The sequence below is a fragment of the Aethalodelphis obliquidens genome, unplaced genomic scaffold, assembly GCF_003676395.1.
Source record: "Aethalodelphis obliquidens isolate GAN/ISIS:26980383/991018 unplaced genomic scaffold, ASM367639v1 scaffold41, whole genome shotgun sequence".
Lineage (NCBI taxonomy): Eukaryota > Metazoa > Chordata > Mammalia > Artiodactyla > Delphinidae > Aethalodelphis > Aethalodelphis obliquidens.
In genome coordinates this window covers 4,813,824-4,830,266 of record NW_020837985.1, presented here as the reverse complement: position 1 = coordinate 4,830,266, position 16,443 = coordinate 4,813,824, and the positions used below count along the sequence as shown (strand labels likewise).

Below are 16,443 nucleotides of genomic sequence, written 5' to 3'. Positions count from 1 at the left end.
CAAGGATAGTAGCATTAAGATGGTGAGACAATGTCTTCTTGCTGCAAACATCTCCTTAATGCTACTGCTTTATATTTTAGAGAGAGATAAGGAGGGAGAGAGAAAGAGACATACTGACTGAAACAAAATTTTGGAGGAATTTAAATTTCATTCCTCTCTAAAATGCACCCCATGAAGCAAAATAAACTTTTCAGTGCTAAGGAAAATAATGGATGACCAATGTAAAAGTCACATAATTGATGATGATGTTCAATTTTGGCACAATTAGCTCTGTATTGGGATTGGAAAGCACTTTTCTGGCTGTACCAGGAATTAGAACACTTAGTATGGACAACTAGTTCTCTAACCACATGGTTTTGAATGAGACATCTCAGCCGAAGCCTTCAGTAACCTTGGAGTAGAATGAAGTCATTGCAGCAAATGTCAAGATCAGAGCCACTGAACAATTTACTTGTTTATGTCATGTTGCACTATCTCTGGATTGCATTAGTTTCCTTCTTCCCACTTGGAGAGGGTCCTGAGATTAAGCTCCTACATGGAAAAGTAATGAGAAATGGGAGTGGAGCATCCCAAATGGCACCACTGTTATTTTATTTTTCTTGATGGTGAAGCAAATAAGAGAAAATGTTCATTTCTGATGTGATTTTCTTAGTGGATCCTGATTTTCTTAGTGGATCCAGATGTCAGGTGCCAATATTTCAGGTTACTGAGGTCTCTGTGTCCTTTACTGCCTTAAATAAAATCAAGACTTGATATCTCACAGAGATGGAAACCCAAAGTTCTCTCCATCCTAATCCTTCCCCAACTATTTCTTGGACCATCAGGGGGTGACTATCCCATTTTCTATAATTTCTTTTTTCTTCTGCTCTGTGTCTTACCTCTTTCTAGTGACGTCTCTTTTTGGTCCTGTAGAATTTAAATGCTCCTCCCTTTCAACAGATTTAACTGAAGTTTTGAAGCAATAGAAATAGGAGCAGGAAACATCTCACAGGTCACCACAACAAGCAACTTAATGTTGGCTCTTAGACACCTCAATTTATCTGTCTCTGGGTCATTCCAGCTCTTGGGAACTTGACGCTGGCTACTATTTCTCCTCAGTCCACAGCTTCCCACTGTTTTGCTTAATCTATTTTGTCTATCTTAATTTCCACATTTCTCATCTTTCTGGGCCCCTTCAACCCATCTACTTGGACTCTCTTGAAGTTAAATATTCTTATGTCAGTTTTACACAATAATTTAATTTTTTCTGTATTACTCTTCCACCTACTATATCATTCCATAAGGTCTCTTACGTAAGTAGATAGGCTGAGAATGTCCTAAATCATCAAGTCCTGGAAACTACTTGCTTAACAGTCTTCCTGCAATCTATCTCTCTTTTTTTTTCACATTTTATTATGAGCAGCAAGATGAAACCAAGCTGAACTTTCAACATCTTGCTTGGAAGCCTGATCAGCTAAATTTCCAAGTTAATTATTTACAAGTTTTGTTTTCCACATAACTTTAAGGCACAATTCTGCTAAGCATTCTGCTACTACGTATGTTCTTATTTTACAGTTCTGAAGGTTGAAAATCTGAAATGGTCTTACTGGGCTAAAACTAAGATGTTGATAGTGATGCATATATATTTTTTGAAGTCTTAGGAGACAATTGAGTTCTTTGCCTTTTCCAGTTTCTAAAGGCTGCCTATATTCCTTGGTTTATGGCCCCTTTCCATCTTCAAAGCCAGCAATGGCTGGTTGAGTCTTTCCCAAGCTGTAGCCCTCGGACACCGCCTCTTCTGTCTCCCTCTTTCACTTATAAGAACCCTATGATTATACTGGATCCACCCAGATAATCCAAGATTATCTTCCTATTCAAGTCAACTGATTAACAGCTTTAATTCCATCTTCAACCTTAATGCTCCCTTGTCATGTGACACAATATAGTCATAGGTTCTAAACATGGATATTATGGGAGGCCAATATCCTGCTGACCACACTAATCTCTACATAATTTCTAGAAAAATAGTAATTATCTAATAATTGATGGTTATCATCACTATTATTTGATAAATAATTATTGAATACCTACATATAACAGGTAATGAATTGGAAGTACAGTAGAGAATTAGATATGCATGGTTTTTGATCCTGAAGTTTACAGTCTAATAAAATATATAGCCCATTGGATAAACAATTTAAATACAGGGAGGTTAGGGCTGAGGGGTGGGGAGAACGATGGAAACACATAGGGAAAGTACCTAATCTATGCAGGGCTGCTAAGAGTAATTTCAAAAGGTGGAAATATAAAGATTATACTTAACGGTTAAGTTAGGTAAAAGAGGGCATGACCATACCCAAGACCATACCCACGTGGAGAAAATTAAAGAAAACTGGGGCTAAATAACAACAAGAAAGTGCAGGAGCAGTGGGAGAGAAGTAAGCATAAGCCATATCAGGAAGAGCCTTTAAGTTACATTAAATACTTTAGACTTTATTTTGTAAGCAGTGGGGAGCCCTTTAAGGGATTTTAATCCTTGAATTGATGTGAATAGGTTTCCATTTCAAAATTGTCAATTTAGCTACAAGCTAGAAGACCTACTGAAAATTCTATTAAATAGGAAATAATAAAAATATAACTACAAATCACTTGTGTGTGGAAATTTAGAAACCCACTTAATTAACTCATAAATAGAATCAATAAAGATACTACACACCAAAACTTGTTGGATGCAGCTAAAGCAGCATTTAGAGGAAACTTCAGCCCAAATGCTTACATTAGAAAAGAGGAAGAGTAGACAATTAATAAGGCAGGTATCTAATTCAAGAGGCTAGAAAGAAAATGGAAAAAGTAAAGGAAGAAAATAATAAAGACGTGTTGATGAAGTGATGCTTCAAGGAAAGATACATTTCCTGGGAATGTTGCTAGCTGACTGAATACACGTATCATCTTCTATGATTGCCTAAGCTGAAGAGAGGTGCCTCATCCAAGGTCATACTCCTTGGGGCAGCCCACATCCAATGACTGATTAAAGCAGAGTACATAGACCCAGCCATTTTGGCCCAATGTAGGACAACTCTGCAGGGCCATTTTAGCTCCAGAGATCCCCATGGGGTTGGTGGAGTCTCTGACGAAGCTGGAATTGCTTCTCAGTGTCTCCCTCTGCCCAGTCCTGCTTCTTTCCTCACTCCTTGCACAGATGTAGATCCCTAGGTTACTCCCTAGGAAATATTTGGCACACTAAATTAGGAAATACGTATATAATAGCAAGACTTAACAAAGTCAAAGGTGGTTCATTAAAATAAATAATAATAAAATGAATAAATGCCTAGCAAAATTGGTCAAAAAGTGAAAAGGGGATGCTAAGGTCTGAAGGTATGTGTCCCCTCAAATTCATATGTTGAAATCCTAATTCCCAAGCTGATGGCATTAAAAAGTGGGGCCTCCGAAGTGATCAGGTCATGAGGGCAGAACGCTTATAATTGAGATTAGTGCCCTTATAAAAGAGGCCGCAGAGAGCTCCCTTGTCCCTTCCACCACATGAAGATACAATGAGAAATCTATGATCCAGAAGAGGGCCCTCACCTGACCTTGGTGGCACCCTGATCTCAAACTTCCAGCCTCAAAAACTGTGAGACATAAATGTCACTTTTTTAAAAGCTACTCAGCCTGTGGTATTTTGTTATAGGAACCCTAATGGACTACGACAAGGGGATACAAATGCAGTTACTGAAGAGATTTAAAAGATGATGGGAATATTAAGAACAGCTGTATATTAATGAACATTGCAGTCTAGATAAAATAGACACATCCTTAAAACATGCATAGATAGGGCTTCCCTGGTGGCGCAGTGGTTGGGAGTCCGCCTGCCAATGCAGGGGATGCGGGTTCGTGCCCTGGTCCGGGAAGATCCCACATGCCGCGGATCGGCTAGGCCCCTGAGCCATGGCCGCTGAGCCTGCGCGTCCGAAGCCTGTGCTCCGCAACGGGAGAGATCACAACAGTGAGAGGCCCGCGTACCGCAAAAAAAAAAAACAAAAAACAAAAAACAAAACAAAACAAAAAATGCATAGATAAAAACCCTATAATACATCCCTATAAATGCATAGATAAAAAGACAGATTCCTACAAAACTTATAAAACCTTACCCAATAAGTAGAAAACTTAATTATTTCTATAAACATTAAAGAAATCAAACCAGTAGTTTAAAATCTCATTGCAAAGAAAACATCAGGTCCAATGGTTATCTGGATAAGTTTTACCAAATATTCAAGGGACAAATACTTCTAATCTTAAATAAATTCTTCAGAACATAAAAAGAAAGAATACTTCTAAAACCATTTTATGAGGCCAGAATAATCTTGATAACGACACCTGAGAAAACTAAAAGAATAAAGGAAATTTACAAGCTGTGTCTCTCATGAACATAGCGCAAAACCTAAACAAATTATCAGCCAAACTAATCCAGTAATATATAAAAATAGGAATATATCATGATGAACTTGGTTTTTTTTTTCCCTCAGGGAAATCAAGGTTGGTTTAACATTAGAAAAATAATTAAAATAGTTTATCATATTAATAGATTAAAGGAAAAAATCCTATGATTATCTTAATAGATGGAGAATAATTATTTGATGTTTCAATATCCATTCATGACAAAGTTAAAAAACACAAAAGGGAAGATCCGTATCTTGGTAAAGGGTATTTACCAAAAATGTAAGACAAACATCAGGTCAGGAGCTGTTTCAATTACATACATAACATAGTTAGTGTCTTACATTAGGGTGATGGCTTGTATTTGGGGTGGTGGTAGAAGATGGCAAGAAATGGATATAAGGTAATTTATCATCTCCCTGTTGGAAAAGACTCATCATACATATTTTTTGAGTAGCACCTCGCCTACGGCTCTGCACATAACAGATGTCCAAAACATGCTTATTGACTGATAGATAAAAGAGTGTCATAAGACACTGCCATCATTTCAGAATGGTGTAGCTTGGAGATTACGATAGTTTCCAGAAGATCCTTGGAGCTGTGCTCTGGTCACAATCCAGCCAAAGTGCTCATTGTATCAGTCACTACACCTTTCACATTCAGCTGCCAAAATCCCTCATTTGTCCAAAAACTCAAACTAGCTTTTTCTAAATTTGTTCTGGATAATTACATTCTTTGAATAGTACCCATAATAACAGATTGCTCTAAATGATATAATTTTTCTTCCAGTGATTAAAAAATATTAGAAAAACATTGGGCCTTAATGGGCATTATGAGATGGAAGAGGCAAAGTACTAGATACAGCCTGAAGGGGCTGGGCCATTAGTCCTGCCTGCGTTATTAATAACCAGTGATGTGACCTTTGATGGGATTCAAAATTTTAGGCCCTTATATCCTATTCTAAAATGTACTACATGATTTACTCATTATTCAACAAATTAAGAACTTATGCCATATCAGGCATTGTGTTCTTGTCTTTGCTATTTAGGTGTTGGGAAAATCTATACTAATAGGATTTATGAAAAGTGTACTGTGAAAGTAACTTACTATACAAAAACTTGTGGGTTGGGGGAGTGTAAGAATCCAATAACTACTGATTTACCAAATAAGTTTCAATCATCTCTTATGTATTCAATATTTACACAATGCTAGGCTCTAGGGGGATGCTGGCAAAAACAGAGTTAAGTACTAAACTCAACATTAAGATCATGCTCTTTCTTGGAAATATAGAAGAAAAAGAATGGATCCTAGTCTGCCTTAACTATATGTACAACCTTGATCAAATCACCCAACTGTCTTCTTATGAGTTCCTGAAACAGATCTGATAACAAAAACTTGGAGCAATGAGTTTGTTTGGAACTTGATCCCAAATAACAGTGGGAATGCGGAAAGCGAGACAGGAGAAGGAAGACAAAGCAATAAGGAGTGTCAAAATGAGCCATTACCACTGTGTGCCTCTGGCGCTCAGTCCTTCTGGAGACCATCTCAGTAATCCTGTAAAATGCAGCTCAGAATTGTCCTGCTAAGAGACAGGGCAGCTGGGATATTTATCCACTAATTCTTTTCTCTCATTGTTTGAGAATTGCCCCTGGCACTTTAAGGCTGCCTTGTCTGTGAATGGAAAAGTACCTGGAGTGAGAAGTTGTCAGCTTCAGGTGAACTCAGTGGTGAGTTTGGGGATGTGGAATAGGAAATCAACAGCATCTTTTATAGTAATCAATGTCAATTTTGATTTTCTGATTTATAAATAAAAATTTCTGATACATTACAGGACAGTTGTGGGCATTAAAATGGCCTATATCCATTTGTTTTGAAGAAGAAATGTTTGCTGTAAATGCTTTGGGAAAAGGGTGATAGCTATGAAAATATGCAGCTGTGTGGTTCTCATAGCACATGAATCCTGTGACCTGGGAAACAGGAGTTATAAGCCTGTCTTGTCTTCATAATCTCCTGTGAGCGCTGTCCAAGAGAAGATTTTGATAGGGACTTGATGACAGAGGCCAAGTGAAAAAGTCTGGGTTCATTGCAAATGTTTATTTAACTCAGATACTTCAAAAGCATTTATTGGAGAAACATTTTGCAGATTCACGTCAGATGAATCAACATCCTTCACCCATATCAGAGTGATGGCCTGGGGGAGTGAATTTAGTTAGCTACCCTGTAGCTTACATGGTATGAGACCTATTTGAAAAGCTTTGACAATCCAGTGTCAAGTTCCTGTGCTGCCTTTCCCACCCTGGTGCAGGAGGGACAACCTGAGCTGTGTTGGTGAAGGGCAGTAGTTCTCAAATTTGAGCGCTCACCAGAATCACTTGGAGGGCACTTTACAACATAGATAGCTGCGTCCCACTCTCAGAATTTCTGACCTAGTAGGTCTGGAGTGGGGCCCCCAAATCAGCACCTCTAATAAGTTCCCAGGTGATGTTGATACTGCTCTTCCAGGGATCACATTTTGAGAACTAATGCTTTAGAAGAAGCGAGAGTCACATGAACGAGTGGGGGAAGGCAGGGATGGAGGTCACTGAGTACTCTGGTGAGAACTGGATTATAAATCTGCAACCCAAACTCACAACTGCTTGGTCCTCAAAAATGTCACTGCATGTTCATAATCTCAAAGGACATTTCTATTTACTTTCCATTCTGCATTTTGCCTATCCCTAACCCACAACAACAACTTTACCACATCACAGGATTCATATTAGCTTTCCAAAGCAAGGCTGTGCTTGGTAGAAAATGGTGGATTTCACTAATAACTAGACTTTGCATGGAAGAAATATGCAAGGGTTGAAAATGAAGAAAAGAGAGAAAGAAGAAGCGAGGGGAGGGGATAAAGAAAAGACAGGCAGGCAGGACATATTATGAATATACTTTATGTTCTAAGTCCTATGCTTTGAATATTCACATACTTTAGAACGTTGAAGCCTCACAAATATTCTGCCGGTCATGTATTATTATCTCCAAGAGGAAACCAAGGTTTAAACAGATTACAGGATTTTCCCAAGTAGATAAGACTTATAAGAGGCACAAGCAAGACTCAAACCTAGAGGCGTTCAGTTCCAAGTCTAGCGAAATTTCTGCTGTTCTCCACCATCAGAAAAATTGTGTGTATGTGGAAGGATCACAAATGATTTGGAATTGCAAAGCAAAGTCACATGGGTGAAGCAGTGATTGCCTCAAATGTTCCACCGATTCTTGTACTTAAGATCATAGTGTGATCTATGGCCCTTGTTCCTGGCTCCCGGAACTTGAGATAAATGCAGGGTATCTTGTACAGTGTTGTTACAAAAATGAGGTAACACTGTGTAATCTCACTGCCTTTGTATATGATAATCTCACTGCCTGAGGCTCTCTCCATTCTAGGTAGATGTTATTATGTTGCAGATACACTGGGAATAGTACTCCTGATCAAGGAAGAGATCCCTCAGTTCAGGGCTTCTCAGAATGCCCAGCATTGGTCCAGGAAGATGGACTCAGGGACACAGACCTACCAGTGCTGAAGCCTAGGGAGACCTCACTCTAGTCTGGATTGGGCCATGATGTAAACCAACAGCTTGACCATTTATGGCACTCAACCTAGAGAAACACTTCACCATTCCATTAGAAAGTGCCTGTCAAATGATGAAATGGTGATTTTAAGGTGGTTATTTTTCTGTTCCAATTTTACAACTTCTACACAAACACCTCTAGGTTTCTCTGTTTAATTAAGACAGGCCATTGACAATATTTTATAATAGTCAACTTATTTTGGCAGTATGTAGAGTTCAAAAGAAACACACAAGAGTGAGAACTATAGAGGGGACAGCTTTCACTGAGAGATAGGGATGATTCCTAGCCCTTGACTTATACAGACACGGGATGGTGTCGCTTAGGCACCTTGATCCCCCTTGGATGGTATTAAATCAGAGACTGAACAAATGTTTAAAGGGCATATTGTGGAGAAATAGCCAGAGGAGCTGGGTAAGTGTAGAGCTCTTTGCACCTTGTAGTCTAGGCTGAGTGGCTGAAAACACGGGATCCAAGGAGGAGAGGAGAGTCAGATGAGGGAATCCATCACTGACCTTTGGGGATACCCAAGTCATTTACCTTCAGCTACCCCCCGTTTCAGATGTAGAACAGGCACCAGTTCAATATGACCCAGACTCTGAAAAGAGACTAGACTGAAACAAGAAACAGCCTCTTTGAACTTGTAGGTAAACACAAACTGCAAAAGTGTACCTTTCCAGTATCAGGCAGTTTTTCTAAGTACAAACCACAACCACATTTAAAACCTAAGTCATAAATGATATTCAAATATGCGGTTCCTTACCTGGTCCAAAAGGAAATTAAGAAGAACATGAAAGGAGATACGAAAGGTAGGGATTTGCAATACCATTTGTTTGAAGCTTATTTGCACAGAGAAAAAACAGATTTGACTATGAAGTCCCTGTAACATGTAAAATAGAATGCCAACCTTATTAAAATTGTGTAATATGATCTGTAAATTAAAACAACGATACCATTTTTTTACATCATTCAACACAGATTTTTTTTCTTTTAACAATAAGCTCTAGTGATGGTAAACTTAAAATCCGGGTCCACCTTATTTATGTAAATAAGAAGAAAGAATACTGCACACCAACAGGAAGGTGGTATTTAATGAAGAAGTTAAAAAAAATCTAGAACTCCTTCAGTGAAAGAACTCAGACATTAAAAACTGAGTTCCACATAAAACAGCCTTGCTGCTTGAAGCCCAGGCTCTCCTATCCTGGAAAGCAGTCTGGAAGAAAATGTTTGTCATCTGATATTGTGAACGTGTGCGTCTGTGTGTGATATGCATATTTGTGGCAAAACTAGATGGCAGAGCAAAAAGGAGTCATTTTAGAAGCTGGAGCCCAACAAGCCCCAAGAGGCATTCACTAGGATCCCCAAACAAAAGTGTAAGAAACAGCTTAAGAAGAACACGGTGCCGAAAAACCAAAACCTGGGGAGCTGGGGGAGAAGACAGAGGGCTCCCAGCAGCAGTGTTTAATGACGGGCTTTGCCAGCTGGCACACCTGGATTCCCACCTATACAACTTACAGGTCATATTGACTAAGAAAAACTATTTCATTTCCCAGAGCCTTGGCTCCTTTATTGGTAAAACAGGAAGAACAATAACCACGTTATGGAGTTATTGCGACATTTAACTGAGATATTAATACAGGTAAAATATCTGGCACAACTCCCTGATGTAAGTGCTTAATAAATGCAGGCTAGTGTTATTGGGGGGTAAACAGAAATGCGCGCGGGGCAAATGCAAACGAAATCCATTCTCTGAACTTTGTTTAATGCGCCACTCAGTGCGTATGGGATAATGTAGGCTGATATTCCTATGTTAAAAGGGAGATGCAAGAGGGAGGAGATATGGGAACATATGTATATGTATAACTGATTCACTTTGTTGTAAAGCAGAAACTAACATACCATTGTAAAGCAATTATACTCCAATAAAGATGTAAAAAAAAGAGGCTCAGATAGCAGGCGTATAGTGTTACTGTGAAGTTGAAATAAAATCACACAAACACGATTATGTAAAACTGGCACATGGTAAGCATGCAACAATTCTTAGGCCTTATTTTTACTATGAAACTATCTCTTACCTTATGTGTGTACCTGACATTAATCACCATGCTAGAAGGACAATGCTATTGTGAATATACAAGTCACAAGAAGGAAAGTAAAAAATGAACAATAAACATGGGAAAATGCCTAACAAAAATATAAATTAAAGCAAAGATACGTTTTTTTTCTACATGATGCAACACAATTTTTTTTTTAACTCAATGATAAGCCCTAGTGATGCTAAGTATTCATTAAAATAAGCTTGGTTATATGTTACTGTTGGGAAAGCAGATAAAAATGACCTCTTAGGGCTTCCCTGGTGGCGCAGCGGTTGAGAGTCCACCTGCCGATGCAGGGCACGCGGGTTCGTGCCCCGGTACGGGAGGATCCCACGTGCCGCGGAGCGGCTGGGTCCGTGAGCCATGGCCGCTGGGCCTGCGCGTTCGGAGCCTGTGCTCCGCTACAGGAGAGGCCACAGCAGTGAGAGGCCCGCGTACAGCAAAAAAAAAAAAAAAAAAGACCTCTTAGAAAGTCATTTAGCAATATGTAATAAGAGCCTTCAAGTGTTCAAAATCTCTACCCAGTAATTCCATTTCCTAAGGTCAACCTATGGAAATACTTAAAATACAGGGGAAATATATATAAATGTGTCTCTGTAGTATTTCTTCCAAAAGTAAACAATGGGAAACAACCTATATAGTTAACAAAAGAGAAATAGTTGCTTATGTAGTTTCTACTTTGGCATATTTATTCAATGATTTCATTGAATCAGCTATTGAAAATAATGCCAATAAAAAGTTTAAAATAACATATTAAAAGCTTACACTGTCATGTTAAGGATAAAAGCAGAATATAAAACTGTTTAAATAGCAGGTTCGCAGAATATAAAACAACTTACTAATAACTGAAAGAAAATATACTGCCTTGATAGTGATTATCTGAGTATGCTAGCAATTTTTCTGTTTTTCTATATTGCAACGTTTTTCCATAACAAACATAAATTTTTTTATAACAGTGATAAAAGTCCAATGACATTTCCTTTAAACATTCCAGCAGCAAGATTCTCTAGTGCAGGGGTCAGAGAACTATAGCCCATGGGTCAAATCCAATATGCCACCTGCTTTTGTAAATAAAAGTTTTATTAGAGCACAGCTCCACTATTTAATTTATGTATTGCTTACAGCTGCTTTTGCACTAATATGGCTTTTGAGTAGGTGCAATAGGGACTGTACAGCCCACAAAACCCCAAATACTTACTATCTGACTCTTGACAGGGAAAATTTGCCAACCTCTGATTTAAAACACTGCACCCCGAAGGTCTGACATAGCCTAACAGCTTGAAAGTTGATGTTTTAACATTCCAGTAGAAAGTGCTTGTCCAAGGATAAAATGGCGATGATTCTCAGGTGGCTGATTTTCCTTTCCGATTTTACAACTGCTACACAGACATGTTTAGGTTTCTCCATTTAAGACAGGCCATTGACAGTATTTGCTATTAGTCAGTTTAGCCTGTAGTATATAGAGTTCAAAAGAAGCGTGCAAAGTGAGAATTCCAAGGAGGACAGCTTTCACTAAAGGATAAAGATGCTTTCTAATGCTTGAATTATCCAGATATGTGACTCTTGCTCGGGCATCCTAGCGCCCCCTGGGATGGGATTACATTTGAGACAGGACAAACACTTAGAGGATATGTTTCAGAGAAATAGGCAGTGAGGCTGAGTAAGTACTGCACTCTTTCCACCTTGCTATCCAAGCAGAGTGATTAAAAATATGGGATCTGGGGAGAGATGGGAGTCAAAAGCAGGATCCATCACTGACCATTTGGGATACCCAAGTCATTCAACTTTGGCAACATATCCACAGTCTGATTCTGTACCTTTTGTTTACATATACCATAGAAAGGAAGCTCACTTCTTTTTCAGGCAGCCCATTCTATAGCTGCCCTTTATATATAAATATCAAAAGAGCTTACCTTACATTTTTGCACCCCTTAACCCTTGGCACGATATTGGGAAGTTGCAATAGATTTATGTTCTCACTTGTAATGATCAAAGGCCATTTAAGCATTACCTCCTCCTCCCTGTAGCTCCACCCACAGGGCCTGCACTGGGACTTGGAGGTATGTGAGAAGAAGAACATAAATGTTTCTTAGCTGTCGGTGTCTCTCCCTCTTTGGGAACATCTACTGTTCTTCCTGGCCTGTGCTAAGCAGAATCCAAATGTTCGGCAGAGCCTATGTGATCTCTTCTTTAGGCCTGTCAGGTCTTCCACAGTTGCCTAAGGTAAGACATGCTAGTCCATCTCTTAAGTCTCTCAGGTCCCCCACTGGCTATATACCTTGTAGCCTTTGATGCTGTGGCCTTCTAGCTCTAGCCCACCATCCTCGGTGGCTATTTGTACTCAAGGGACTCCTTTCTTTGTTCTTATTTGACCTGTGGGGCTTCTCACATCCTCACTAAATGGTGGGGGTGGAGGATGCTTTCTCTGTCGCCCTGTCACTCTCTCATTTCTTCTCACCTGCATAGGTAGACACCAGTGCAGGGTAAGCAGCCTAAGCAGACAGTCAAGATTTATGAGTGGTTCCCTTGGATCCACTCCCTTCTCTTGGCTTCAGAAAAGTATAAGAAGACTTCAGTGTACATTCTACTAGCCCAACAACTCATGACTCTGACAAATTTCCTCCTTCTTTTACCACTCGCTCAAAGTGTCTTTTTCACACTGATTGATATGGGAGGTAGGTGGGGGTCTGGGGTGAACAAGCAGAACTACATGAATACCTCTTAATAACCCCCCAAGGGAGATTTCTGCCTGTGATTGTTTGTGGCTCTACACAGATGTTTTGGTTACCTAATGATTCCTTAGAGCTCTGAGTCCCAGTCATAACTTTGGAGCAACAGCCAAATCCCACTCAACAGTTTGTTACACAGTCATTGACTGGCCTTATCATGGTTAGCTAACATGTGTTCTAAGAAGTGCAGTCCCAGGAAATGCTTCACCTGGAATTCCCTTCATGAAGAATCACTGTGAATACAAAGGGCTTTGACAAGTCTCATAGTTTAGCTTTTTTAAAATGAGCACTACTTTACAGTGTATAAAATGTTTTCCTTTATATATTTCTCTCATCCATTCACCCACTTATCCATTCAACCATCCTACGTTTATTGAGTACCTGATCTACCCAAGGTTTGCATTAAATGCATGTTTTGGAAAAGTTATCTGTAATCTCATTCATTCTTCACAACAGTCTTTGGAGTCAGATGCAGCAGATAATCTACTATTTTTGTATTGCAGATGAGGGATGTGAAGGTCAGAAATGTTGATTACTTCTTCCAAGGTTACACAGCTATTAAGAGAGGGGATGGATTGGAAGAGGAGAAGAAGCTGGGACTTAATTAGCATTGTGACATCTTAGACTACTCAAGAATATTTTAGGAACAAAGCACATCTACAAGGAAGGAAAGTATGGGAACAAATTCTGAATTCTAACACAAATCTATCATTAGGATTGAATGCCAGGACTACATCAGATTTTCAAATATAATTGTGAGGCACTGGTCTGCATATTGCAGTGACACAACTGAGTAAACATGGATGGAGTCTCATTTCAAAACTCTTCAATTCTTCTTTCTTTTAAATTTGATAATGTGATTTTAAATGCCAAAAGTCTCATTTTGGACACTGGTTAGACTGGCAGACAAGCCAACGAATGACAAAGAATAAAATTGTTTAATTTGGCCAAACAACAATAGACTGTCTCTAGCAGTGGAAGCCTAGCTGGTGTCGGGTTATTCTGGATTCAGTGAAAACCTTTGTCAAAGCATCTATCAGACATAGGAGAATTCCAGAAACTCTATTTGAAGTGTGAGTACTGGAACTCAACAGCAAGGGTTGGGTATGTCTGGAACTGGAAAATAAAGTTTCACACAATACTAAATATAACTTCCTGCCAGGCAGGTAGGAGCTACTCACCAAACTGTGATGGTGTCAAGATCCAAAAACCATGAATAAGGCCGATGTTTTGACAACTGAAATTGCTTTCAAGACGGGTAGACCTGCCCTATTTCAGGGGAGACAAGAATTGTAGGAATTCGTTAATTTCCTCTCACCTCCAAACTTTCCAAACTTCAAATATGGCAAGTTCATCATTTACTTTAGTATAAATTGAATTTAAACCAAGATAATGAAATTACATCTTTGGCTCACAGCAGACTTTTCCATGAAAAGAAAACTTGGAAAATCTATTTGCCAAGACAACTTAGAAAGAAGTAAATAGGAATGGTCAGAGGAAACTCAGTGTCATCAAACAACACAGACCAGACAATGCCTCTTAGAACTTCTACTTTTCCTGTTTTCTGTCAGGTAGTAAAAGGCCTGTCCTCTTCCTTGCTGTATTACCAGCTCCCAGGACAGTGCTGTGTCCTGCACATGAATAAAGGGACTCTCAAATCATACCTGCTGGAGCCCATGAACAGGTAGTTCCTATTTCTGAAAGTAGCAAAATTGTTGGTGTGACTGAGATGTTCACATTCACAGGGTAAATATGTAGCCCTGAGGATGAAATCAAGCGTTCTTTATTTCTTCAGAAATGAAGTTCAGATCTCCCCAGAATGAAAGCAGGCAAGTTTCTCAGAGTTTGGCAAAGCTGAACCTTGGCAAAATTGTGAGGTATTCATTTTGGCTACATTTTTTAGGAGGCCTTGTGTCCCCAAGTACCTAACTTTGGTATGATATCCTTCTACAGCTCAAGGACTGGGAAATGCATTACCTCACTGTTTCCTGGAAAAATCCTGCTTCTCATTCCTTTAGAGCCTTGCTGACTCATGGTTTCAAGTTCAAGAGTGACACAGAGCTGGAGGAGATAGCCCACATGATAGGCAACAGTGTCAGGGTGACAAAATTAGGTAGAAAAATCAGGCTGAAATATAGTACATGACATGGAGGATGATGCCCCACATTCTGACTTAAAAATTTCATGATTTGATGTCAATGGAGAAGACCAGGGTGGTTTGCAGATTATGTTAAAAAAATCTAGAAGGAGGAGAGGTAAGGTAAGTATTGTACTGCAAGTTGACGCTGGGCCAAGAGTGTAATGTAACTTAGTAGACACGGGTGGGGGTGGGGAGGTGGGTGGCTCTAGAAAGAAATACTCGGGGACATTCAAAGAAATTGAATGGTCATAACATCACATCACATCACATCACAGGAACATCACAAGCAAGTCTGCTATGCCACTTCCTGTGTCATTTAATATCTCTAAGCCTCAGGGTTTCCATCTATATAATAGAAATAAGAAAACCAACAGTGCCTTATTCCCAGTGTTATAATGAGGATTAAATGACATAATGCAATTACAAGTTGTTCTGATCATTAGTGTCATTTTTTAACTGTAACAATAATAAACTCAAAGTCTGAAGAATATTGGGACATTTTGAAGAGTACTGAAAGAATGAAGATGGATATAAAAGTTTCAGTTTCATAGAAGAACTTGGTAGAATATGTAAATTATAAATACAAATGTACATAACACAAGTTAAAAATGTACATCAAGCTAGACTTTCTTTTTTGAACCAGGGATCTCATTCTTTAATAATAATTCCATTAGAAAATTTCAATATTAAAGTTATGGTTGGCAACAGAAATTCACAGATATTTGGTCATTCAATTTAATTTTTCTGTGTTGTGTTTTGCAATAAAACATATACCTCTCTGAAATACTATAACAGGATAAAGAAAACCATCAGATTGGGCTATATTAAAATACTCTAAGTTGCATTAATAAAATCATATACTTACCTCAACAGTATAATAATTAAGTACCTAATAGCCTCTCATAAAATCAAGGAGGGAGAAAGAATATGTTTACATTCTCCTATGGTAGGAGTTGTTCTGTAATTCCTTCTAGGAAATGCTTCCCCCAAGTCAAGCTAGACTTTTTGATTGGATGGGATTTTCCCTGGACACTTCAGATGGATCTCTTTCTCACCAATTTTGTTCTCATGTGTTTGCTGCCTACAGCTGATGTTCCAACAGCCATGATGCCTTTTTTTTTTTTTTTTTTTGTGGTACGCGGGCCTCTCACTATTGTGGCCTCTCCCGTTGCGGAGCACAAGCTCTGGATGCGCAGGCTCAGTGGCCATGGCTCACGGGCCCAGCCGCTCCGCAGCATGTGGGATCTTCCCGGACCAAGGCACGAACCCGTGTCCCCTGCATCGGCAGGCGGACTCTCAACCACTGCGCCACCAGGGAAGCCCCATGCTGCCTTTAGTCTTTGGGCCTTTCTATCACCAGACCCCTCCGACCTGGAATGTTCTTCTCCTTCCCTTTTCCTTTATCTCTTACCCCCAAAGAGAAACTGTATGTATGTATTTTGTAGTTGACAATTGTTTATAT

General features: G+C 39.2%; 1 protein-coding gene across 8 annotated transcripts in view; it reads right to left on the bottom strand.

Moving 5' to 3' along the window:
- Positions 1-16,443, bottom strand: part of LOC113633830 (uncharacterized) — a 609,230-nt gene that overhangs the window by 214,810 nt on the left and 377,977 nt on the right. For all 8 annotated transcript variants that reach the window (XM_027132441.1, XM_027132443.1, XM_027132442.1 and 5 more), the window contains one exon: positions 14,023-14,110. In XM_027132441.1, coding sequence (XP_026988242.1) covers positions 14,023-14,110 — 88 coding nt within the window. The remainder of the gene's footprint in view (positions 1-14,022; positions 14,111-16,443) is intronic.